Source organism: Enoplosus armatus, chromosome 2 (assembly GCF_043641665.1).
Source record: "Enoplosus armatus isolate fEnoArm2 chromosome 2, fEnoArm2.hap1, whole genome shotgun sequence".
In the NCBI taxonomy this organism is placed as follows: Eukaryota; Metazoa; Chordata; class Actinopteri; order Centrarchiformes; family Enoplosidae; genus Enoplosus; species Enoplosus armatus.
In genome coordinates, this window is record NC_092181.1 from 19,454,964 (window position 1) to 19,482,193 (window position 27,230).

A 27,230-nucleotide genomic window follows, 5' to 3' on the forward strand; every position below is an offset into this window, starting at 1 on the left:
AAAAAAAACACCGATGGAGGCCTGATATCCTCCTCCTCGACCCTTCAAATAGTCAAATATCGTCTACTACTGGATGTCCGAGCGAGAGTAAGACGCGCATGCAAGTGTTGCTATAATTAAACCTGCCAGGCACGAGTCGGATCGGCCTCCAATATGGAAGTCCAGCACCACAATTTCGCGCACACAAACCTCCTCTCGCAGCACCAGCCTCTTGAATGCAGCACAGGCTTCTTGAATAAATGACTTCCTCTGAGGTTTGGTAGCGCAGCCTGGCTCGGGCTCGGTTAGCGCAGTGCTGGGTCAGTCTTTGTTGTGCATGCTCCGTGAGGCAGGTGCGATCCAGTCGGTGGCGATGTTTGCGTTGTTGTTTTGCAGAGAAAACCGCGTTACAGCCGACCGAAATGAACAGTAAATAGTCTGTGCGCTCTCCCGGCTGCGCTGTCCGTCCGTGTACTGAAGTGTAAAGACGACACTTCAACAGTGAACACGACAGTAACGCGGCAGGTCTCGGTCTCGTCCTCCTCGTCCCGCTCCTGCTGCTGCTCCGCTGTAGCGCCGCCGCACGCAAGATAAATAAATAAAGCGAGCGCGTCACGCACTGGCCACCGCGCGACGTCAGCGAGCAGGAGGTGGAGGCACGTGGAGACATAATGAATGAATGAATGATTTAGTTCAAACATTAATAAACTTACAGGTTACGCAATACATATTTTTTATTCTAACATTAATCTTGACTTTTGTGTTCCCAAAGTGTGATATATTTCAAACATCACTGGTTTGTTTATTTGTTTGATACTGTCACTCACGATTTTACAGTTGTGGGCTACTGTAAGTATGTAAACATGGAAACTCCTGAGATGCGAATCACGCAACAGAAACTAACTGCAATTTCTGCGCTACAATAGAAAGTTTGCTTCATGTCAGTTAGCTTCTGACAATTTAACGCAACTCGTCAGTCATTGCAAACGTTCAGCCCAATGTAGAGGTGGACGATAGTTTACATGATTTTTGCATCAATGTATTGACTTGATTTGTCAGCTATTTAATTCACCAGACTGGACAAAAGGGGGCATTTGTTTATTTTATTCATAAACAGTTTCTCAATTTTTTTTTTTTTTTTAAAGAATGTACTACATAACGATTACATGTTGATTTTGTAGAATGACATTACTATGATGGATGATTTTATCCGTATCACCCACTCCTACTCCAAAGATACCAGTAGGTATAAGTCAGGCTCAATTATGGGAAAATCTAAATATTTACTACCCCTACTGCTTATTCTACTTATTACCTCTATACACACGCACATTACTCTACACTTGCACTTCTGGTTAGATGCTAAACTGCACCTTTGGGCTCTTACCATTCCAGTTAGTACTTGTACTTTAGTGGTGCACACTACCAAACAAATGTGCAATTCATCACATAATCACAGTTACACAGTTATTGTCACATCAACAACATGTGGCCTTTGTGGTCCAGCCTTGTACAACACCCACCAATACTGAGCAAGACAACAATATTATTGGCTTGTAATTTTATAAGGATCTTGGCAAAACTATGTACATATATCACTATATTATTACACTAGGAAAGTGATAACATAAGAGATTAGATTTTATAAACATGTGCGACTACTAAATACCACACAGAGTTTTGTTGGGTTTCCTGCACTTTGTGGCCCTTTCAAAAACAGGATGCAGGAGGAGGGGGAGCAGCACTTTACTCATAGGTTGACTCAACTCAACTGAAACGTGGCTTTCAGGTGGTTGTTTACAAACTTTCCCCTCCGGTAAACCGCACCAAGATGGCAGGCTGCACACTCGGAGTTGAGTGATTTACAGTATCTTTACTAACTCCAGTATGGTTTCCTCTATGAGTTTGTACATATGTAGATTGTACTATAGGTGGGTGGGGGATGACATGACATTAATATCAACACTTCATGACCTTTTAATAGTAAAGTGGTTGTGATCATGTAGGCATGTATATTAGTCAACACACACTGAAGCATGAGGTGAAAACCGCTGTGGTCTGTCTTTGTCCTACAAAAACAACTTAACTGTTACAAACAAAAACTGTCTCAGGGAATATATCATGATCAGTTGTTACTACACAGTAAGACTGATGTATCCTCCTTTTTATGACACATCTGTAAACTGGATTTTCTTCTGGCATCTGGGAAAGAAGATTTGTAGCTTCCTATTCTATATTATGATATGCTAATGAATAACATTTTCATGTTAAAAGGTTGACACCATTCCCTCTCAGCTCTCCTGTTCTGTCAAACAACTAACAGCAACATTGTGTGTCGGACAATCTGTTCCACTTCTTTGTTCCTGAATCACATCCCCATTCTTTACATGCAGTTTTTTTTTTTTCAGTTCTTCCTTAAAATTGCGGAAGAAGTGCTTTGCATGTTTGCGTTTTTCTTTTTTGGTCATTTCATGGACTAGAGAAAAAACATAAATACAGTTTGTTGCAAAACCAAAACATGTTGGTTTATTTGTTTTGCCCCTTCAAATTATAAATAGGGTTGTTAGCAATCAAATGTAGCACTTGAAGCAGTTCAGCATATCCGATGAAGCTGATGTGCTTGCATGATTCTTTCCATTATTGGGTTGTTCCATGAAGTAGGAAATAAAAACGTTTCACAGATTATCTATGCTGATACATAACACACTGACTCATTGCCATCATTTATCAGCATCAGACTTAAACTGAAGAAGCTCAGAACTGTTACAACAAAGAACCGACCTCACATACATATGTAATATTTAATTAGGTAAAACTAACTCATTTTAAAAGTGATTTCCCGGCTCATTTCCAACTCATTTTCATACTGTCATAAGAAAAGTAAAACTTTTCAGTGTCCCCTTTTTCAATGGGACTTTGTTGTTCAGTGGAAAGGAATAACAGTAGTGTCATGGGAAAACACATATTATATCAAATATTCCCCAACCAAAAGGGATTCTTTGTAGAAGAATTTCAATTTTCTTTTCAGCATGCTGGGTATGACTGTGTGCTGTATGTTCTCATGTCTCACTTCAACAAACTCACCACACACACACACACACACATACTGTACACTATCATGGTTACTGTAGTGCCCTCCTTTGGCCAAATACAGCCTTTCATAATAAAAATGTAACAGTAATGTTCCTGTCTGTCCAACAGAGGGCAACATACTCCTCACTGTCACTTTCCTTGGCTTTAAGCACAAAAGTATGTGAGCACTCAAACACAACACCCATGTGATTGTTGGACAAAACCATGGGCATAAATGTTCTGCTTCCACTCTTCTTGGAAGGCTTTCCACAACATTTTGGCATCCTGTCCGGCTGCAGGGATTTGCACTGAGCTATTTCTAGCAGCTCTTGTTAGTTTACTTGATTTCAGTGTCGCTCATGGTTTGGGCTTTGCACACTCCCTTGCCGACGACTTCAAAGGCAGCTCCCTTGTAAGTAGCCACACACTGGCTGTCTGTGCACAAGTCTGGCTGAATCTGCTCCCACACCTTCTGCTTAGGGTTCAGCTCTTTGTCCGGTTCACCTGCAAATCAAGAAGTCAGTATGGAACATTAGAAGAGCCTCTTTTGTTCTCAACTCATCCATCACAAATGCAGGATTTATGGGTCCAGGACTGACATCGTATACGTCCTTGCATAACCGACGCAGAGCAGCAAAACCTCCAATCTCCTGGGAAGCCTTTCCACAAGATTATGGAAACTGGCTGCAGGGATTTGCTCCCGTTCAGCCACAAGAGATCAGTGAGGTTTGGCAATATAAAGCCTGGCTCACAGTCAGCGCTTCACATCCTCCCAAAGGTGTTTGATTGAGCTGAAGAAAGGCATTTTTATGGACCTTGCTTTGTGCATGTTCAAACAGGAAGGGGACTTTTCCAAGGTTTTTGCCACAAAGTTGGAAACACACTTCTCTGTGTACACAATAGAGCCATTGTTTTTTTGGCAGAAAGAAGGTCCAACAACATAATTTGTTACCCAAAGGCAGAGGCATTTTGTGGAAAATACTTTAAATAGGCTCCACTCAGTGACAAGTCACTAGCGTATATTATCATAATATTCCTACTGTCTGGTTGGTTGGAAGTGGTTGTTACAGTTTCAGTCTGTGAGAGTACAGTCATCAGGTAAGAGTACCTTGGAAGCTCTGGAAGGTGACTCTGTCCCCTGGCACTGCTCCACTTGGAGCATCAACGATTTCAACCTTGTCTGGTGAGCTGGCACACAGGACCATAGCCTGGGACACCACTCCTCTCGTCTTGGCTGGCTTCAGGTTACAAAGCAGGACTACCATGCGGTTCTGCATCTGCATGAGAGAAGATTAAATGTATTTTTACAGCCCATATACCCTCGACAATAGAAAACAAAAACACCTCCAACACCAATCCCTTAATTCAAAATAATCATGTCAGAGGGTTTATGGTTTGTGTGTCTCATTCACGAACCAAAGGAAAACAGGGAAACTGTAAACCTGGAAATCCTCTGCAGCTTACCAACAGTTAAAAGAAGACCAGAGGAAGAGAAATGAAGCATTTCATGCAGGGGGTCACTGTCACGTTGAAACAGGAAAGGGCCTTCCACAGACTGCAAATTTGTAAACACACCATTGTCTAAAACGTAAACAGGAAATCTTAATGTTACTGTATGTATTGATAAATGTCAGTGTATGCTGGAAAAACAGCCCCAGACCAAAAGTACACAGAAGAAGTTTGTGAAGCGAGGGAAGCGTGCTCATCATTCAAGCTGCAGTCAGAAAACACTTAATAAGGCCGAGCTACAAAATCACTGCAACAGTTTTAAGAAGCTAATACCTGATATTTGTCTTTGAGCATGGGAAAGCTGTCTCTTCCAAAGACTTTTCTTAGGATTTCCAGCTTTTGGGAACAAGCTGGAACAGTGTTTTGCTTGCATGCTCACAGCAGGCATATGTTTGGATTTAAATGACACCATAAAAGGACGTGTCCACATACTTCTGGTTTGGGCAGTTTTTTTTCTGGTTTGAGGAAGGCAATTAAGAGAAATATTACTGCTTCATCATATAATATTTTAGACAATAGTGTGCTTCCAACTTTAAGGCAACAGTTTAGGGAAGGCCCTTTCCCTAAAGCCCTGACCTCAGACCCCTCGGACCCCTTTGGGATGGATGAAGTCTGACTGCGAGCGAGGCCATGTCGCCCCAAAATCAGTGCCTGAGCTCAAAATCAGTTCCCTCTCGTGGCCGAATGGGAACAAATGCCAGCAGCCAGGTTTCTAAAATCCTATGGAAAGCATTTCCAGAGACTGGAGGCTGTTACCAGAATATTGAAGCCCATAGCTTTGGAGTGAAATGTTCAACAATCACATATGAGTGTAATTCATATTCAGGTGTCAGCCATTAAAGTAACCTGCTGCTTTTCATTTAGATGAAAATACTGCATAGACATGAGTTTGTCTCAGTAACAAATCATAAATCCATGTGAAAGCAAAGCAAACACCGATATCTTGAAGATCCACAATCATTCACATGAAATGTAAATGTGCAAAGAAGAAAACATCAACATAGAATCTACCAAAGAAGTCACTTTAAAGTTTAAATTGACCAATAAATCCATATTATGATCCTAGTAGGCTATCAATTACTACATTATACAAAACTGATGTGCATCTAGTGAAATCACATCTGAAATACAGTCTGTGCATTTATAAGATTTATTAACTCTAAGTAGATTCATTGTTTATTGGTAGTTGAAGCCCTAATAATTATATCTAAAATCCAAGAAATTCCTTAATTCCACAACACAAATCCTTATAGAAGAGTAATCCTGTACCTGGTCCACAGGTATGTGCTTAGCTAGCTCGCTGACCACCGTCCTGGGAGCAGTCTCTCCAACATCGACCTGCTCCACATAAAGGCTGTCGTTCTCTGGAAGCTGCATAGCTGAGATTATACGTCCAACGCGCAGGTCCAGACGAGACACGTCCACCTTGGCTTCACTTTGGCTCGGGGCCTCCTCCCTTCCTGGCATCAAAGAAAGACAAGTAATGCCAGAATAATGAATTTAGCCTTAAAAGCTGTTTGGATAAAGAGAGGGAGTTTTATGCTTTTATACTGATTGAAAATGCTTGTTTAAAAGCACTGAAAATTGTTCTGGCAACTGGCAACTTTAGATTATAATGTGCTTCCAACTTTGAGTCAACAGTTTGAGAAAGACTGTTTCAACATGACAGCGCCTCTGTGCACAAATCTCAGTTTGTTGTGGAAGAACTTGACTGAACTGCACAGAGCTCTGACCTCAGCTCTGGCTAATACATTTGGGACGAACTGGAATGCAGACTGCGAGCCGGATCTCATCGCCCAACATCAGAGCCTGACCTAACTAACCTGTGGCTCAATGGGACCGAATCCCAAAATCCTGTGGAAAGCCTTCAAGGAGGGTGGGGGCAGCATATTAATGCCCATGGTTCTGGAAGTGAGACACCGTTTTCTGAAATACATATCACGGAAAGACAGGAGTGAAATAAATATTTGTCCTTTTCCCAGTTTCCCTCTTTTCTCCCACTACAGCCCATTGTACAGACTCAAGCACAGACTGCAGGTGTGGCCCAGACCACCTCTGAATGTGGTCTGAGCAATCGGTTTTCTTGGGTGCATTCACACCCAAGATGCATTCCACGCTGTCCACTTGTGATCAGATGTTAATACTATTGATTACAACCATGTACTCCCTGTAAACCGGGAGTACATGGTTGTAATCAATGGGGCTCAGTCTTTCTGCTTGAATTTAAGAATGTGTGCAAGTAGCTCATCAAAACCTCTCTTCTGATCACAACATATTGTTGCCACTCTTGGGTTGTAAATCAGGAGAAATTGCAGCCTTGAGACATGAAATGCTTGTTTTGTCAATCAACAGTTCAAAACCCAAAGATATTCTGTTTATTATCATATAAAACAAAAGGAAATAATCAAATCTTCACATTTGAAAATGTCTGACATTTGCACTTGAAAACTACTAGAACATGTTTACATAAAGTTGTGTTTAATCAAATCATCACAGACTCACATAGTCAGTCAGGAGCCAAGACAGCTTAATTGCCAGCCAACATCCAAACAAAGTCACCATGAAATGAGAGTCCACTTCATATCTTCTCTCTGGACACATATTGTGTGAAGTTTGATTTGAGTTGACAGCAGCTCAGTTGCAAACCTGACTAAAGCTCTTGTGGCTGAATGGGAGCAAATCTCTGCAGCAGCCAGGTCCCACAGTCTTGTGGAAAGCCTTTCACATGAGCAACTGGAGGGAGAGATGTGTCCATATGACTGCACACAATTTTGGCATGAGCTGTTCTGCAATCACATCTAGGTGTAATGTGGCCAAAAGTATGTAACATCACACTTATATGTGACCGCCGAGCCTCCTGAACTTACCTTTATGCTTGTTGTACGAGGACACTCGGCCACGGAAGCCCATCTCATGAAGCTCCCGGCGGACAGTCCTGCAGCTCACGTTGGCCCCGGAGGCAGTCTGAAACTCGGTGGCGAGAGCTTCCACCGTCGGCAAACAGTTTCCCAGCGCTACTTTCTCCAGCACTTGACGGTCCTCCTCTTTCAGCTTGTGCGGTCGGCCGCTCCGAGGCAGAGCCGTCGTTATTCCTCCGCGTTTCCACTTCAGGATCACAGCGCTGACGGTGGACCGCGGCAGGTTTAACATGGCAGAAATCTCACGGACGGACTTTTTACACATGTGGCATCCGACGACATTGCCCCGCTGGAAGTCACTGAGCTCCTCACCACGACCCACTCTGCCGCAGGCGTTTGGCGACTGCATCTTGCACTGATTTCTCTCACCTCCTCCTCCTCGTCGTTTCCTCTTCTGCCGCTTCTTCGTCTTCTTCTATGAGTTTTAATGGCGGTTGACAAACCAGCTTATAGGTGCATTACCGCCACCTATTGGACTGGACTGTGAAGCAGTAGCTTGGAAGGAGAAAAAAAAACAACTAAATGAAATAAATATAAATTCCTGTTACTCTAAAGTAATTAATTATAAGATTGCATAGCCTCATGATGTCTTTCCTGCCAGACTCCCCATCGTAATATTGTGTTTTCCATCATTTATTACTGATATTAATTCCCTTCTTTCTTCATCATACCTGTTGTAATATATCAGTACATGTTAAAAGTTAGTTTTGACGAGAGATTTAAAAGAGGACACTTATTTTTGGGTGGTACACAACTTTGGGAACACATGGGTTTAACCCGGGTTGGCTGAAGATAAAGGGTGGATGGCGCCATCTTGTGGTAGCTTATTGACCATGCCAAAACTACTGTTTCTGAGCTTGCTTTAAGTTGAGTTCTGTTAAATAGAAATTCAATTAACCAATTATAAAACCTTCCACCAAAGACACAATTTATTCCTTGTAATTGACAGACCCTCTCCCCTCAGGGAATCATACAATTTTTCAGTATTAAACAAAACTATGGCCATAACTTCCTCCATACAGTGCTTTATAATATTTACCATTAACATAACCAACTCAGCTTGATATATAGAAAATCAGAGTGGTATTTGCATGTTGTCAGAGATCTAGTCATCTGAGCGGGAAAATGGTTTTCCTTTTCCAGACTATAACAGATTACTTTATTCTGGTTCCCTTGATTTCACTGTAATCAGTCACACACAAACATAACAAGATCTCATAGTGTTCATTACCAGCGCTCTTTATGTAGCAAGACATACTTTTTATTGAGCTTATGTAAAACAAACACGTTTATCAAAGTTGAAAAAAACAGATTCAAAATGTATTATAAGTCACAATCATAGACATTCCTACACATGCATCATGGTACAAGAAAAGGACGGAGACACCTCTAATCATTCGTACGATTTTATATTACAAAATAGCAATGCTGTTATTTCTGCTGGGTATAGTGTACAATATATTTATCCCCACCCCCACATACACACAATAGTACAGATAAAAGGTCACAACATTATACAATAAGCAACAACTGAGTCATGTGCCATGTTCAATACTGTAGCCCTCTTTCTCAAAAGCTGTACATAAAAAAAGACTTTCTCAAGTTGTTCAGTATAGCCGCTCCCCATTCACTGGAGGGTTAAAGTGCAATATAGGAACGTTTACACAAACAGAAGAAAACACATGTGACAACAAATAGAAATACATGACATCCTTGATTAACTACGTCTAATAAAACTATGTAGTGTCACACTTTATTTTACATGTCAATAATCTAAGAATCATTTTTGAATACTTTCAAAGAATTTCCTTGAAATAACAACATGATTTGGTACTAATTATAGGGAAAATAGAGACTGATCAATTGGTACATTCATTTAAATGAATTAATTCCAATTAATTGCTGTAACCTAGAGAGTCACTGCACAGCAGGTCTGCAGGCAAGCATAAGCAACTGCACTAGAAAGTTTATCTTTTTTTCTTTTTCTTAGCTATTTAGTATGGATTGTAGCTAACTAACCATGTGTTATACCAACTTTACTTTATCCAACTTTACACAAACTGGTAGTACAGCCAGAATCAAGTGATCCAGCACTGAAAACAGGTGTGCTTTGCTTTATCTTGTTGCTACGGCGACCAAACAAATGGTGAGATGGAGACAGAGTGTTTGTCGAAAGAAAGTCGAGGAGAGCAACAGATGTTGATGTTGTTGTGTGTGATTCTGGGTTATCTTATGTATTGTGCTGTCTCCAAACCAGGCAGACTATTACCACGCTACTAGATAGTATATGAAAATGTACATTCATGAGTGCTCCCATAATGCTACCACACATTTCAGTCATGTTGAAATCTTAGGTTACATGTAGAACTGGTCAATATGTGCTAATAGCTGAATATAAAGTGAGGTAATGTGAAAACTGGCAAGCTTTTTCCCAACTGCAGGCCGTATTTCACACCGCTGTCAGAAGCAAAGTGCTCCTCTGTAAAGTACTTTCTTAGCTTAGCGACTAGTATTACCTAGAAAGTAGCGTGTATGGGTATCAAGCTGCTACAACAAGAACATACAGACTCAAAATGCTTTAAGAAATAAAGAATTACAACTTGCCTCTCCTAAAAGCAACAATTTCATGAAACATGGAAACATTTGCCCCTACATTCGATGATCCGTCAATGATTGACCCAAACTAGGGAGTGTGCGCATGTGTGCGTTATATAACAGTGTCCCAGGTGGCGGCAGGACATAATGGAAACAATGACTGGAAGAGAAAAAGCCCAGTTAAATTCCACTGGCTCCATCGACTCAGTCAGTGGGTCTGTGCTTCATCAGTGTGCAAGTCTACAGGAATGTGAGAGGAAACAGATCCAATCGAGTCTAAGATCCTACTTGTCTTGTTCAATATTTCATTACTGAAAAAAAGTAATTAGGAGGTGATTGACGGGACTACAACAGAACAACAAAGAGAAAAGAAGAAGAAGGGATTCTTCCACAAACTGTAAGAGATGATGAAGGTGAATTAACAGTCAGCATCAACATGGGAGTCTAAGAGTACGTCCACACTAAGCCGGCTAAATTAAAAACCCCTAAAACAGAGCTGTAACTGCCAGTTCAACTTCCTCTGATGTCGACGCTGAGCTTCTTGTGCTTGCAGAGTTACTCTGTTGCATGTTCTTGATGTTGCTGTTCTTGGTGGCTGCGATGCCGACAAAAGTTTGATGATGATGATGATGAATCAAAAACGTTCAACTCAAAATAAAATGCTATTCAAAATTTTCTATATGACTCAAACAAAATAACACATTTGCAGCTCAACGAAATGTTTCAATTTCTACATTCAATTTACAGCTGAAAGCTCTACCTGTGTGGTAACCTTCTTTTTTCTTTGGCTTTTAACTGGTTGAGCCACCGGAGGGTGTTGCCCCCTTTAACATAATATAATATAAAGAAAAAATAGTAGAAATGGCTCTAATGAGAGCTTTTCAAAAACGGTCTTCTGAGTGGATAAATACTGAAAAGTCCAGCCTGGCTTTTTAATATGTAATGTTGAAAACTATGTAAGGGGGAAGATGTGGGAGGAAAATTGAGAAGCAAACTTTATGTCACCTTAAATGTGCAATCACTGATTTTTTTTGGCCACGTGAAGCAGTTTTATTCCTCGCTGACTTGGACGAAGAATAAGAAATGAAGACATTTTCATATTGTATATGTGCTTTTGTGTAGAGATCTTTGAGAAACACTAGGCTGCATGCATGTCGTTTTCCAAAATTAGCCGGCTTAGAGTGGATGTGGTCCAGGCAAAACTTCTCTATTACTCCACAACTGTAAACATTTTCATGCTGTAAGCTTTTCATGCTGTAAAAAAAATCCCATGCTCGGAGCATCAAATTCCTCAAATGAAAGTCCTGACCATTTTCAAATACATCTTATATGTCAGGCGATGCATAGCTCCCTCCTGTTCCACCAAAACAGCATCTCATTCAACGGATGAAAGCCATCCAGTTAATTCAATGTCCTCATCTTGTTTCATATCACAAACAGATCCAGTGCCATTCCAGTCTGTTTGACAGCCAAGGGAATCAGTGTGCATGACAAACAATAACAATGTTTAAAATACTACTGATAATCTTGGCACAAGGACTTGTTGACGTATTTATATTGGCTGGCTCTGACAAGTGTAGGAAGTTTGTGCACACTGCCAGGATTTGGTAGTGACAACTGCTACTGCCAGCTGTGTTTAGCAGCAGTGTGAACACAGACGTGAACATTTCCCTCCTGGCAGACAGCAGGGAGTGATCACCACCAGCGTCACGTGTTGTGATAACTTGTAAATCAGCAGCAGTTTCAGTAGGGCAGTGGGTGACATCGCTTCAAACTGCTTGTGGCAGGCTATGATTGTCAAATGTGAGGACACAAATATCTACCTTGTGTTTGGTTATTTCGTCTCAACAACAATATAGTTAGTTATAAATGAAGGTCTCACAAAACAGTAACAGAAACAGTTACATTTAGAAAGTCAGAAATTACAGCATAATGTGTGCATACATATTCCAACTCCTCAAATGTCACATGACCACATGGACTTAAAGACCTGCGCTTCATGTTTTTCGAGGGATAATAACATGTATTCAAGTCTAAAGTTGAAAAAATTGCTGGTGGGAATTCACACCAACTGTTGCAAATTGCTGATACAAGCTCTGTACGAGCCATGCATCCATCACATCAGTAAAGCTTACTTCTGGAATATGTTGGCAGTGATCTCGTACCAAGAAATCAAACAATCTGCACGTTTTTTTGTAATAATCAAAGCTGCAATCTGGCATTAAGGAGGCCCTGCTGCTCCTGTGCTCATATTGTGTCCAGCAGCAGAGTGAGGAGAAACTAATTTTGCCTTCTCAGCACTGTGAAGGGGCTGCAACATCTCAGCAGTTACTGTATGTGTATTTCAGATGCTAGGTTTAAGGATGTGAAAGGATCACATGGACTAAAACTGGGCCATCGCAATGTGAGAGCTGTGATTGGCTGTCTGGTCGCAGTAAAGACAGAACTTGGTGTTTTTTTTCGTGCTGCTAAGTTGTATTGCTCATTTCCTCCAGGGGCCAGGGACGTGGCAAATCTCTGGGGGCCCCCGATCACTCGCTCCTGCTCTCGTCCTCCCTTTCCTGGTGATTCTTATTTTCTGAGCTCCGATTGGCTCAGGATTTGGCCTCACATTCCTGCTCCATGGACAGGTCTACTTCAGATATGCCTACCTCCATGCCCATGATGATAGACGTGTCTGAATCACTGCTGAGCGGAGGCTGGTGCTCACCTGAGGGGGGAGAGAGGGAGGTAATTCATTACTTGACAGGTCACTGTGGGATGCAGTTATACCAGTGTCTCTGAACAGGGACAATATTCTATAGTCAAGTCCTTAGAGGAAAGGTGAGTTCTTTGGCTTAATGCCATCGGCCAGCAGAAACAAACAACACTGACGTATTATCAATGAAACAAACGTAAATGGCATTTTTCCATCACATTTTCAATATGTTTTCGTTTGTTTGAGGTTTTAAATGCCGCTCTTTTAATTACGTCATCTCGTTGCACCCTCTTCTTCTGCAATGGCACCCCGACTGAAGAATTAGCGCCACCAGCTATTTATCTCGGTGCGCTCAACTCCTAATATTCCCAAAAGAGTAGTGAATGGAAACATGCATTCATTAGCTTTCTCTTTTGCAGATTTTGGGGAAAATTGTTTAAAATTGGTGCAAAATTTGGATGGAAACGTGTCTGATGACGTCACCCTGCCTTCGAGTGTGGCAGTTCATTAAAAATGTTTGCCTTCAGACGTGGTCAAACAACACGTCATACAAGTTCGTTTTGATCATACCGACACCTTTAGACTGCTTCGACAGAACTTTTTTAAATGAATCGCGAACTGTGGATCTTTTCCTCCCATCTCTTTTAATGAGAAGGGATCTTTTCACAGAGGAGGAATAATTACAACAGCCAATAACTCTTTCCATGTACACACTGGTATGTGAGCATTGTATTAAGATAGTTAGAAAGCAAGAAAAAAAACAGACAGCAACAAGCAAGTCCCATGTTACAGCAACAAACCTTTCTGGGACCCTGATTGCAGCGCACACCCAGTAAACGGCTGACTCTGGAAAGAATGATGGCTGCAAAACCATTAACGACAGCGCTCATTATTCAGGCTAAAGACGCGACCCAATTGGCCCTCCATCACTGCCAACCCACAGCAGCAGAAGTCCTGACAGATCGGCTTGTTCATCTCATTCTAACTGCCCGTCAGTGACATCGTCTCTGTTAGCTCAATAGTGCTGTGACATACGACAAATCGCATCTAACTGACATACTAATTAGTTTCGAGGAGAATACCTGCTTGTGGCCAGCTGATCTACTGCTTGTCAAGCACACTAAAGTAAACATAACTCTTCTTCTGAGTGCTTTGAAGAAGAGTCCCTTTACTTTGGAAAGTACTACATCACAATGATTTTTTTTTTTTATGTTCTCTATTTAGATGAATAAATACTAGACTTAAAAAAATGAATCCATTCCTGTGCCCTGGAAGCAGTATGGAGCACAATATTCACATGATGTTGTAGCTAAAACGTATTACTAAGGCTGCAACTAACAATTAATCTATTAACCATTTAATCTTTAAACCCTCCAAAGTCTGTAGCTGACCTTATTAAATCCCTCCTTTAAATGAAAGTCATATTGTTTCCAACTTTTTTTTGTTTTTTAACAAATCCACTGAACGCTACTTAAAATGGCTTTGGGTGATTCTGTACAACCATGAGAGGAAGAACATTGTGACAAAAAGTAGGAAAACATGTTCCAAGTTTTCTTTAAGTGGCATTAAGAAGGAGCGCAGGCAAGAAAGAAACATGCAAGGAGTAAAAAGAAAAATGTGTGTTTGGCTTACAACTGTCAGTCCATCACTATTGGTTGTCAGGAGTGAGTCTAATACAGTAACTATGTGTGTGTTAATACTGTTTGTGCCTGGAAGCAGAAAGTGTAGAAGTGTTGGAGCCGGTCTGACGTGCTGAGCAGCAGGACTTTGGCACAGTCTGCTCAGACACTTCATCTTTTCTTTGCTGCTCTGCTCCTCCAGGTCTTCAAACACGGTATAAAAGTTTAATTATAAACCCGACACAGAGCGTAACCAGACTTCTGAGTGATCAAAAAACAGCGGGAACAACAATAAAACCACTGGGAAGTGTAATTACATCAAGCTGGACAGACCAGAAGCAACTTGTAAAATGTCCACAACGGACCAGACTTATGTACGATCCATAAATGCTGAATTTGACGTTTCATGGATTTGAAGATTTAGTAAAAATCAGAGCTTTCTCTTTTTTGTTCTTTCTATAAAACAATAAAACTAATAAATAAAACATACAAATCTTTTCCCTATTTATTGCTCCATCCAGGCACAACATAGGTGTTTTAAAACCTTTTAAAACTCTGGCTACATCCCAGTGCTGGGGAAATGTTTTGGCTTCAGATGCTAAGCGGCCAAAAAAACACGTGTATGAGCATGTGCATGTACTCGCACTGTAAAGCGCTCATACTTAGCAGATGTTTAACAGTCGTTAGTTTAAGTAACAGCCCTTAGGAGTTTGCTTAAGGTGTTAAAATGTACAACATACTTTAACATAACAAGTTTTTGAGTGTATGTGGGTTAGGTTGGGCCTTTCTGGAAAGGGAACACTATTCTTACCCTCCTGTATTACCCAGGAGGATCTGGATTGGGGAACATTGACCAGGTGGCTGGTGGCCTGATTTAGGCCTCAGAATAAACAAAACTCAAACAACAGGAGTGAAGAAAGGAGTATAAAACCAGAACCAGCACACCGTTAGAAACCTGGCTTCCTCTGGGGGGCAAAAAAATCTGTTTCTTCCTGCAGAATCGTCCCAAACTATTTTCAAGCACAGGACACAGTGGAAATCAGGCAACAGAGAGGGAGGCTGCACTGGATTAAATACAAAGAATGGACAGAGAGACTTGCAGTAGAGCAGGTGGTGATAACTTCACCCATCTTAGCTATATGTCAAAATCCCTTTTCACTGACTGTCAGTTCATTGACTCTCTTTGTGTGCGTGACATCTGTACTCACTGCTGGCGATGATGCGGCTTTCGTCTCCTGCCTGAGGATCCGTCTCCGCATTAGGATGGAGCTGCTGCAGGTCTATCGCTCTTCCGGCCGGATCCAGAATCACAGAGCTCTCGTTTACTGTGATTTCACTCGCCCCGCTGATGGGGTTGGTGGGTGGACCCCCGACAGATGTCTCGTAGTCTGGAGGAATATCGTCTGAACAGTCTGCGTTGAGCTGGAACAAGTCAAAGATGTCTTTAGAGGCACTCTCATGCATGGTATACTCATATCACTTTTATGGTTTGCTAGATTAGTCTTGAAATGAGAATTGAGAGCAGTTAATTTTCCTTTTCCTTTTTTTATATGTATGTATGAGGCAAAAAAAAGGACAAAAGGACCTTACTGGGATTCCCAAAGCCTTGAGGATGTTCATTTTACACATGGGACACGTCCGGTGATCTTGCAGCCACGGGTCTACACAGTGCTTATGGAAGACATGCCTGACCAAACAAGAAGGCAGTGCACAAATAAAACAATTCAAAACAAAAAGCAGTGCACAGTGAAATGTGTAGATATTGGTAGACATGGTGCATGTGCTGACTTTATGCCTTCATGTAAACAACAAATGCTGACACTTTCAAGTTTTCAACAGTATGTACAACAAAGATCAAACCTTACCTGCATGGTAATATCCTTACAACATCATTAGGCTTATAACCTTCAATGCAAACTGCGCAGTTGTCAAAGTCTGACTCAGTCTCCTAAAACACAGACAGAAATAGAAAAGATGCAAAATGACAGACCAGTGAATTCTGAAATATATCAATATACCAAATAAAATAAGTACAATTTGAATAATGTCCTCCACGCGGAAAAACACTTATTTTTTTCGCGATGTCTATGGGTATGTACACTTTTAAACTCACTGTATAAACTTGCTTTGAAGTGAATGTTGTTTGCAATGTGGGAACATCGTTTACCTTGTCTCCTTTCTTAATAGTGCGTACTTGCAGCTTACTGATGGCCTTTTTGGCAGCATCTCCCAAACGTCTCTGCAAACATAAGAACCTTTATTACTGACACGGCCAGAGTGTTTTTAATAGCGTACAAAAAAACGTTAGTGACTCAGCGGTATGAAGGTATCTGATTGGTCTGTTAATATACAGTAAATTCTGCTGATTGGTCTACATCAGCCTGCAAGTTCATGTGAATGTGCACCGTTATGAAATTTCACAAGATCGAACATCACGTGTCGCTTTGCAGGCTGGGGACTCATCAGTTTCACTTCTAAACATTTGTTTCATTGGAAATCAATAGAGGAGAGCCGGCTGTGTGTTAAGCAACTACATCAGAGTATAAAACAGCTCCACTGAAAACATGAACCACAATGACTAGAAATGAACGTCTTTAAATAGATCCAAGGGACAAACTGAAACACCATTAATGTTATAACAATGTGACCATAATTACAGATTTACAGAACTGACGGGCATCAGTGAGACATAGTTTTAAAATAGTTATCAAACACACCATCATGCTTTAACTGTTTTGGCTGCCTTGGGAATACATTTGTTCAATATGGCTGCATTCTTTGTACAACATAAATCAACATAATTCAAAGTGAAAACCCAAACAATGGTTGTCACGGCACCGGCACCTATCATAACAGGCTCGATGATGAATTGTCATTACAGACGTCACAAGAACGTCAGAGGCGGTCATTCATAATAAAGCGACGGCAATAGCAAGTATTTGCACTGGCGGCTCAAAGGGCCAGAAAGCGGAGTTGGCTCACTGGTTTGCCTCGTCTCTGTTGGGCCAGCTGTCAGGCTAATTGTGGCCTCTCCTTACAGCCTTACAGAGATGGAAAAATGCAAGGGCCAATGTCAAGAGTGAGACTGTCAGTACCCCTTTTAGACTGAAATGCATCAGCTCATCGAGTTACACTTTGATTAAACACAGTGCACACAGCCATACCTGGTTGCGGTCTCGTGCATTAGCGTAGCGGAACCTCTGGATATAGTAGAAGACGAGCCAGGCGAGGGAGATGATCATGAGAACGATGAAGGAGATGGAGACAAACACTACCGACGTTCTGCTCACGTACTTCTGCAGGTTGCGGGTTCCTATGGTGATGTGCAACGTGACCACGATTTGCTGCTCCAGCAAGGCCACAATCTCACGACCTTTAGGCTCTGGGATCATGATGGCCACAACATCGCCTGTACCTGAGCGCGAGTGCGTGTGCGCGCACACACACACACACACACACACACACACACACACACACACACACACACACACACACACACACACACACACACACACACACACACAAAGTACCAGTTTAGATGCTAGCTACCACTGAAGACACTGAAGTCATATATTGTGTCTGGGAATTTGTGAGTTTTAACCACTTGGAGAGCAGTTTAATCTATTACACACATCAATTACAGATGGTGGATCTTGAAGGCTGATTTAGATCTTTTAGACATCTTAAAATACCCTTTTTTGACAAAAAACATTAAATTAAATAAAAACATAATAAAGGAATGTAGTATTTTACCCCCCAGAATTATATATTGTGTGGAGAAAACTTCAAAACAGCACTTAGTGAGATATAATTTACAGAAAATATAACAAAACAGTTACATAAATGAGTAAAATGAAAAAATAAATTAATGTATTTTTGTGAAAATCAAGAAGCAACTGTTTTTTTTTGTCAAACATTTGTTGGTTTCACCTTCTCAAATGTGAGGATCCTTTTCCTCGTCATACATGATAGTAAACTGAATGACTCACCTTGGACTCCGGGAAATTATAGCAGACATTTTTTCATTCTATTCTGATAGAATATTCTAAAATTGGAAAAACGATAAATGAATTAATCCAAAAGTTAATCGGCAGATAAATTAAATGATTAATTGAAACAATCTGATGTTTTTGGTAATTAGGCAAAACAAGCTACAGCTTATTACTACAAGCCGTCTTACAATACAAATCTATTTGGCATCAAAAGTAACCAAAACATATAATATCCTTACCATACTAATGCCAAAATGCTGTTACAGCATACAGCCTAGGTTCCTTAACAATTACAGGAATATGCAAATGCTCATACAGTTTAAAAATCGAATCTACTTTTTACACAGTAAGTAAGTACGAGCAGGTGAGGAAACTCCGGTGCTGGTTCAGACTCTAGTAGTGGGTGAACTTGGGCAGGTTGTCGGGAGCTTAGACAGGACAGAGCATCTAAAGCCTGGCTCTCTTTGTAAGAGGCTTCCTGCCAGCGACCTTCTGTTGCTTTGCATGTCGTGCACGATGAAGCACTTTTGCATTACAGAGACACCAAGTATCTCTCAACTGACAGATGTTCAGGAGAAACACAGCGTTTACAGAATAGGATGTCTATGGGAGCGCATGAAAAACTAGCATTAGCATTAGATAAGACAGTGCTTCTTCCCACTCGCTCAACAGTTCAGATAAGGGACAGATATGCTTTGCCGTCTGCCTCTAAAGCTAACAGACATCCAGCTCTTTGTAGAAATGTTAATGCATCTACACCCATTCAGAGTTTAAAAAATATTGTGAACTTTATACACTGTGACACAATGTTCACTGAGGCTACAACTATTATTTTCAATATTGACTGTGGATTATTATTCTTTTCATTAATCAATAATTTCTTTGTCCATATTGTCACAAAAAAACAGCACAAGAACACGCCTTCAAATGTCTTGTGTTGTCTGAGCAACAGTCTAAACTATAAAATATTCAGATTAAAATGATACAAAACAGAGAAAAGAAGTAGTCCTCACATTTGAGAAGATGGAACCAGTGAATAATTAGTAGATTATTAAAGCTGCTGACAATGAATTTTCTGTTGATCTAATTGGCTAATTATTTCAGTTCTAGGAAAAAAGTATACCAACCCAAAAGAGCTAAAGAAAGAATAGAGGCCCGGCCAATACATTGATCCAGCTGATGCTGATATTATTAAATATTGGTGAATAAGTCTGTTACCAAAAACTGCAGTACAGAGATGTTGTAATTTAAAAATAGTGTCGCCATTACATTTACATCTTCTGTCTGACTCAAAACATCCGTTATCGCTCAGCCTCTTTTCTGTACAGTTGTCTGTAATGGGGGAGTGACACATGGGACATAACGCTTAAACGACTCTGTGGTTTCTAGACACAATAAGGGAATAACAAGGCTCTACTCTCTCAGCCATACAGTGGTAGGTTGAGGTTTCCAGGAACTGCATCAACAGCCTGAGAAACTGTTACATCATATTCCTTCTGCCGCCTGTTTATGGCTGTGGCTCCCTGTGGTGCTTCACTCCGTCTATCAGTCACCATAAACAGTAGCTTTATTCAACCTGCCATCACCAACAGCACCTCCTGTGCAGCCTGCCAGACACACAGAGATCTTCACAGAGCTATTTTAACATTATTTTCTGGCACAGCGGTACCAAGACTGACAGGAAAATATGGTGTTTGTGTTTTCCAGAGGAGTTAAAAGCTTAAAATCCAACTGATATGCTACATTTTCAGGTTGTGGCTGCAATGCATTATTGCTGTCATGCTCATAAATCCGTTTATGTAACAGGTCTGTTGTAAAAGCTGCACGGCTTTGACATTTTATATGACCAGGGTTGAGAAATCAGACCAAATTGTGTCTTTTAAACAGTTTTATTTTCATGCTCATGCAAGAATCAGCTCAGGCATCTATGAGTTTCTTGGCTAAAACTTTAAATTTAAATACTTGAACAAATAGAATTTAAGAATATGGTTATAGTCTTTATTTCAGAGCACAATAAAGTAAATATATTTGGGCAAAAGCAGCATTCTTAACAATCAAACAAATGCTTCAATTAACAATTTGTTATGGGTATGGTAGAAATGGGTACAAAGTACTTAATGTGTAGCATCCTCTTCAAACACAGCCAGATCCCTACCCACCCACAGTCACACAGTAATCCAGTTGGCAGTATCTCCAATGTTAGCACAAAGGTTTATCCTCGTTTTACGGTGGCTGCTTCCTCAAAATCAGTGTATGTATGTTAGAGCTTCTAAAAGCAAACCCTCATACAAACAATGACATAGAAAACAAATGCTTGTGTTTGGACAGCAAACAGATGGTAATACGCTGCTGAGCACCACGGTCTATTCAGAGTCTCAGGCCACGAGCTGCCACATTTCAGACGCTCTAAAATGAACGTTTTAAAATAGGTGGATTAAGAACTATATTACCTCTCATCCCCAATAACACAAGTTAATTCTGAAGACTCCCTGACAACGTAAATGTATGAATGCTCACCGTTTAATCTCAGATACACACACTCCTGACCTGTTTTCAGTAAGCATGACCATATGGTGTGGAGGGCAAATCACTGTGATGTTTGCCTTTGTGAACACAAGATAAACCACATTATCCCATGTCAAAAGGCAAATGATGTCAAGAATAAAACTCTGTGGACTTTAACAAATGCCCGTGTATGGTCAGCTTCAGCTTCCATAGCCAACAGAAGTAAGGAGAGGCATAACAAGGCATGTAAGATTTCCCTAAGCCTTGACTCTTATCTCCTTCTTCTGTTCACAGTGTGACGCAGTCTGAGAGGACAAAAATAGCTGCTTCTAAAACAGGAGGGCAATGTCGGAGACTGAGGCTGAACTTGTGAAAAGATGTGGAAGCAAAGAGGAATTAATACCGAATGGGTTAATTCAGGGGACACCAACGTGTTCATTTCATTAGCAGGCTTTTTAGTCTGCTGCAGAGTGGATGACACTGAGGCACAGATTACCGCAGAATTAACTGGTAAACTCTTTATTAACAGCCATGTGCAAACCTGAACCTGACAGTTACACAAAGAAGGCTATATTGTGGCTTAATCATGCTACTTAATCATGTAAGTATATCTAAAAAAAGCCTCAGAGTGACATTTTGGAAAATAAGCTTTTTCGCTTTCTTACTGAGAGTTAAATGAGAAGGTCTCAAACATGCAGCTGAGGCCAGCAGTGGGTTAGTTTAGCTTAACATAGAGACTGGAAACAAAGGGAAACAGCTAGCCTAGCTCTGTCCAACGGTAACACAATCCACCCACCAGCACCTCTAAAGGTAATTAATTAACACGTTACATCTTACTTGATTAATTAAAAACAAAACGCTGTGGTTTTACGGGGGTTACGTCCCGGACTATTACTTGGTGCTGAGCAGTTGCCAGGCAACCAGCACAGACTCCAGGAAGTTACTGCTCTACGGCAGAGAAATAGTTTGGAACAAATCCTCCCGTAAAACAGCAAAATGTTGTTTTACACTTCGGTTTTTGTACGGATTAAAAAATGAATGAGAGGTGCAGTAGGCTTTTTTTAAAACATTTTTTTTACCTCTGGACAGAACCAGCTGTTTCCCGTTGTTTCCAGGCTTTGCCCTAAGCTAAGCTAAGCTAAGCTAATCTGCTGCTAGCTTCAGCTACATTTCTACCGTACAGGTATGAGAGTGGTATCAATGGTGTCTAATTCTCAAGCAAGAAAGCCAACAAGCATATTTCCTTTATTTCTGTACAACTCATCTAGGAGATTAAACGTCGTTGAATGTCCAAGTGATGCCAGTGATAAGGTTCACTGGAGCGTTGACAGGAGGAGATTTAAGTTTAAAACTTCATCCAGATCAACACAGTGATGACTTGATAAACAGTATCTGACCTGGCTTTATAGTCCAAGCCTGAACATGACTTTGACACCACTCATTGTTGGGATGGAAGGGTTAAATAAAGCCAAGCTGTCAGAGGTTTCTGGCTCTGGCAACTGTGGATTTTATAGCCCAGCTGTGTTGGCTCTGGACAGGAAAGTGCTCCATTCTTTCTTTGGCAGCCTCACTTTCAGTCTACACATTAAGACACGTTCCTTCCTCACTGTGGACTCTCTGTTACCTTCCTCGTCTCTATCAGCTTTATCATCACACCTCTCCTGCTGTTTTTGTCTCTTAAAGTGTCTCAGTTTATATTTATGTCATGGTTCGAAGCAGGGCAAGTCTTTAAAATAGGCTGGTGCTTTTTATGTTTTGCTGCAGGTAACGCAGTGATGTGGACTGGAGCCTTTGTTTGCTACTCCAAGAACAGAGGAGGAACAGAGGATGTTTAATGGTCAAATACTGTTTTAAGTACAAGTTGTACAGTATTAGCAGCAAACTGCATTGAAACCTGCCTTACTGGTTTGTTCGTGACTGAACAATATAAAAAGTGTAGGCTAAAGTTTGGTCTGAGGTGTCAGACAGTCATTGAATTTGAGTAAGAACTTTAAGGGCTTTGCATAGAATCTAAATGATCTGCTTGTTGTGACAGGTGCCTGCGAAACTTCTGTACAAAAAGAACCTTTCAGTTAAAAAAAAGTCTCGCAGTCAATTGGCCATTATGTTGTCAGGTGTCGTACGCTTTTTGTATGAACGTCTGTTTCTGTACAGATCCTTTTGTCAAACAGCCTTCATGCATTGTGCTATTGTCTGGCACAAGTGCAGTGGTCCGGTCAGCCACACCTTTATGAAAACTAGCACCAAGCTGAGAGCCCATTTCCAATGGAAATACAAGGCAAGTAGAAAACAAGGCTCTTCTCACAGCTACTGTAAAAGTTGACTTTTACTCTCACAAACAAAACATCTCATTAGTTAGGAAAAAAGCTGTGCTTAAAATACAATTAAGGGGGGCATCAAGAATTGAACTCGAGAACTGAAAAACTAACCCTAACCCTTATTTTAAGGTTTATTCCAACTCTAGGACAGCTGTAGCTTTACTACTAAACTAGATGAAATGGTAAAGGAACTGCATCTATGCATGATAGTCTGCTCTGTTTGGAGAAACAACTACAGGAGAGCAGAGTGGTAATATGAGAAGGAAGACCATTTTACAAAGCAGAACCAGCATCCGAGCCCTCGTGTCAGCAGGTATCTGTGCTGATGAAGAGCATTTAAACAAAAAAAATGATTATCTATGACTTTGAGGATCATTAAACCAACAGGAAAACAAATCCCCAAAAGTTAAATAAGGCTTCACATTATTCATAAAAACACAAGTACAGCTTGTGGAAAGTGGTTATTTTTGTCTGACATCTTTAACATCTTACAGTAGTGTCATGTGTACATGACACTTTATAATAGATAACGTCATATTCGCATCTTTACAAGAAAGAGCTCTGTGCTTTACTATCTTATCTTTGATGTTCAATTCTAGCAACTTTTTATGTGAATATTAACTGTAAATAAAAATATTAATCGACAACAAAGTTGGCATTACGTCTTCTTCAGCCCTGAGTAGTGTTTGATGGTATTCTTTTCAGGCTGCATGCAACCCGAACAACCTTAACCAGTAAGGTAGGCAACCTGTATGTAGCCTGAAAAGCAAAACTCAAAGTCTGTTCAGCACTGGCGGCTCCACTCGCTGCTGCTCGTTTAGCTCATTGCTTTGAGCGCACGGTAATAACTGGAGGAGACTCGGATGAGCATATAAACATTTTTACTCAGATCTTCGCTCGTCTGGTTTATGGTGGCAGGGCAGTCGGAGAAAAATGTTCAGAGTAACTTTAGTAAGAAAATCAACCTGAAACAATAAAAGTGAGGGGGATGTGTCTCCTCCATCCCCAGTGGAAATTTTGCCCTTAGTAAGGGGCATGTACACTGTGCATCCTTTCACCTCAACATCCCCTAGAATCTCCCCAGTGACCTATGCAATCTTTGTAAATAATCTATTAACAAGGCTTCTACTTCAACTAAACTTTGTCTTTGTCTCAGATTTCTCGATTCACCACATAAAAACATGACCAGTTGTGTTTGTGACCTGCATATCTTATCTACCGGTCAAATCAACAAAACGTTGTCATCAACAGGTAGCAAACAAATGACTCTGCCTTGAGCTATTCAAACAGCAAAGTGTCCAATTGTCTATGTATCCACCTGCACTGCCTCTGGCAAACAAAACAGTAAAAGTTGCTGGCCGGAAAAACAAAAACAATGAGCCAAAAAGCTTTGTAGATCTGAGAGCAACAACTGGAGTCTGGTGATGATAATTCTCTGAGTTCATCACTACGAGCAACACCTTTGACATTACACACAGACATTTGATCAAATGTTGATTTAAAGATATTAATTAGTGCAGCTTTAAGTATCAGCAATATGAAGAGAGTAAAGTTGTTGACGCTTTAACATGCAAATAGCATTTTAAAGCTGCAGCTTGTCCAAGTGACACTACCCGGACATGCGGCCTCCAGCCCATCTAGGCCAGTTCCTGACTTCAGTCCCAGAGTCCTACAAGTTCTCTTTCTTACCAGGTCATTATTTCCATTCACCTTCCTAAGAGCAGTGCATGAGAGATGACTGAATCCTACAAAAACAGTACGTTAAAGTTTGATCTGAAGTGTCAGACAAGTTTAGTAAAAGCTTTAGAGACTTTACATAGAATTTAAATGATCTGCTTATTGTGACAGATGCATGTGACACTTCTTCAAATGACCATTATGCCATTATGTCGTCAGGTTCAGGCGTTGTAAGCTTTTTGTTTGAACATCTGTCTGTCCTGCACAGGCATAGGGGTTTTGTTTGTGATCTGCACATCTTATTTACTGGTCAAATCAACAAACCGCTGTCATGTACAGGTAGCAAGAAAATTACTCTGCTTGGAGCTATTGAAACAGCAAAGTGTTTGCCCTATTATCTATGCATCAACCTGCACTGCCTCCAGCAAACAAGGAAAGGAAATGTGACTCTCCATATACAAACCTGACAGTTGATTCTGAGGTCTGTGTTTTCAGGACATTTCATACAAAGGTTTATCTACACATTTCAGTTATTAAATGTGTGCTTCGACGACGTATTGACTGTGTTTAAAGATCCTGAAAAGCCATTTACCTGCTTGTCTGCAAAATTCTGTTACATTACATGTTGATTGCAGTGGTTCCTTTCTTAATTCATAAATTCATATTCATGTTGAACACTTGCACAATTCACTATTTCACTTTCACAGTTTCACTATGCTCAACAAATGAGTGAAGTTAGGCTGTTACATCTGTGGGCTTTCTTGGCACATATCCCTTACAAGCATTTCCCTGTTTGTTATGAACACCTCTGTCTTTTATTTGTCATTTATCGCTTAGTAATAAATCAGGAGCACTTATGGAACAATGTTTTTTAAGCAACTGCATTTGCACAGTTGTACAGAATAGCTGGTAAACTCCACCAGAGAAAACTGGGCACATGGTAGCGCTGTAATGAATGAAAAACATTTGGTATTCTTATTTATCGGTTAGTGGGAAAATTGACATTGTGGTCAACGGTCAGCCTTTGTGAGTGCCTCGATCAGCATTGCGTTAAAGAAGACTAATTCATATTCTAATTGTGTGCTACTGCCTTTGTGCTTCACCACGTTATTCTTCTTCTCCACAATTAGTTGATTATTTTTTTCCCGATTAAGCACGGAAAATAAACTGAAGTGAACAGAATTTCAATGGAATTGGGAGGTTGTGCGTTCAGTGACATGTAGTTTAAAGTGATTTTTAGAGGCTGCATCCTCTGGTATATAAGGTTGGGAATTGACTGTTTGGCACCAAGCGTGTGGTCAGATTTGTAATCTTATTCTTTAAGTGGATAGTTGTCCACCTTTAAATTTTTGATAACTATAGGCCTTCCTTTGTCAAATACCAAAAAGGTAATGAAGGAAAAACATGTCCATATCTCTTAAAGTAAGGTAAGGATATAGTTCTGGCATCTGCACAAACTCAGGTATCTAAGTGGTACTAATATAATATTTAATAATACCCAGTCCAGGTGGGATATATGACACAGATTTCAAAGGTTGTACCCACATTTGAGAAAAAACTTCAGCAGGACCTACAGCCGGTCACAGACAGTGCATCAGTCCACTTGCTTGGGGAGCCAGTGCACTTTTCTACTTTACCACAAAACGAATTGATTATTTAGCTGATTACACAGATGCAGAGGAGCTCTGGGACTTCAGCAGCGGGAATGAAACCCATTAATCTTGTCCAGAGGTGCCCAACACTTAACATGCAACTACTTTGTGACAATTATACTCTCAGTCCTCCATCACTCGACTGGGCAGGAGTCATGAAGGCAAAGACTGTAAAAATGAGACTTCTCTTGCAGGTTGACAGGTGCGCTCTTACCTGAATGGGGCATAGTTATGGTGTCGTTGGCACTGCTGGAGCCCACGTTGTATATGACAACCGCAGAGGCGTTGAGGTTTGCAACGTTACGGATTTTCTCTCGGTATGTGCAATTCCCCGCAGCCACCAACGCCACCCAGGCGGTGTTGTGAGAAACGGGAGGGAACCTGACGTTCGGGTCGCACGCCTGTCTGTCCTGCGAGGGGGACGGCACCAGGACCAGACCTCTGGCTTCTTTCTTGGGCGAGTGCTCGCCATACCGACCGCACTCGGTTTTCTCTGTCTTGACCTCCGAAGTGACGGGGTCCAGGTAGGTGATGTTGACAAACGCCGTGTACCATTCCTCTTTCTCTGCAACCGTGAAGTCCAGGCACAGCAGGTGGACGAAACAAAACGACAGCAGCCACGTCGAGAGAGCCAGACTGCGGCAAGCTCGGATGAGGGACGGTGCCATTGTGCGGCTGGTTTGGGATGGATGACGA

General features: G+C 41.0%; 2 protein-coding genes across 2 annotated transcripts; both read right to left on the bottom strand.

Moving 5' to 3' along the window:
• Positions 1-3,388: 3,388 nt before the first annotated feature.
• Positions 3,389-7,827, bottom strand: LOC139290817 (aminoacyl tRNA synthase complex-interacting multifunctional protein 1-like). Its single transcript, XM_070912683.1, has 4 exons — positions 7,428-7,827; positions 5,830-6,020; positions 4,160-4,328; positions 3,389-3,555 (listed from the first exon to the last, which is right to left on the bottom strand). Exons 1-4 carry the CDS (start codon positions 7,825-7,827, stop codon positions 3,389-3,391), a joined length of 927 nt encoding a protein of 308 aa, XP_070768784.1.
• A 4,840-nt stretch (positions 7,828-12,667) lies between these two features.
• On the bottom strand, positions 12,668-27,202 carry rnf150a (ring finger protein 150a). Its single transcript, XM_070921488.1, has 7 exons — positions 26,749-27,202; positions 17,555-17,805; positions 16,558-16,629; positions 16,256-16,338; positions 15,981-16,077; positions 15,599-15,812; positions 12,668-12,783 (listed from the first exon to the last, which is right to left on the bottom strand). Exons 1-7 carry the CDS (start codon positions 27,200-27,202, stop codon positions 12,668-12,670), a joined length of 1,287 nt encoding a protein of 428 aa, XP_070777589.1.
• Positions 27,203-27,230: the final 28 nt, after the last annotated feature.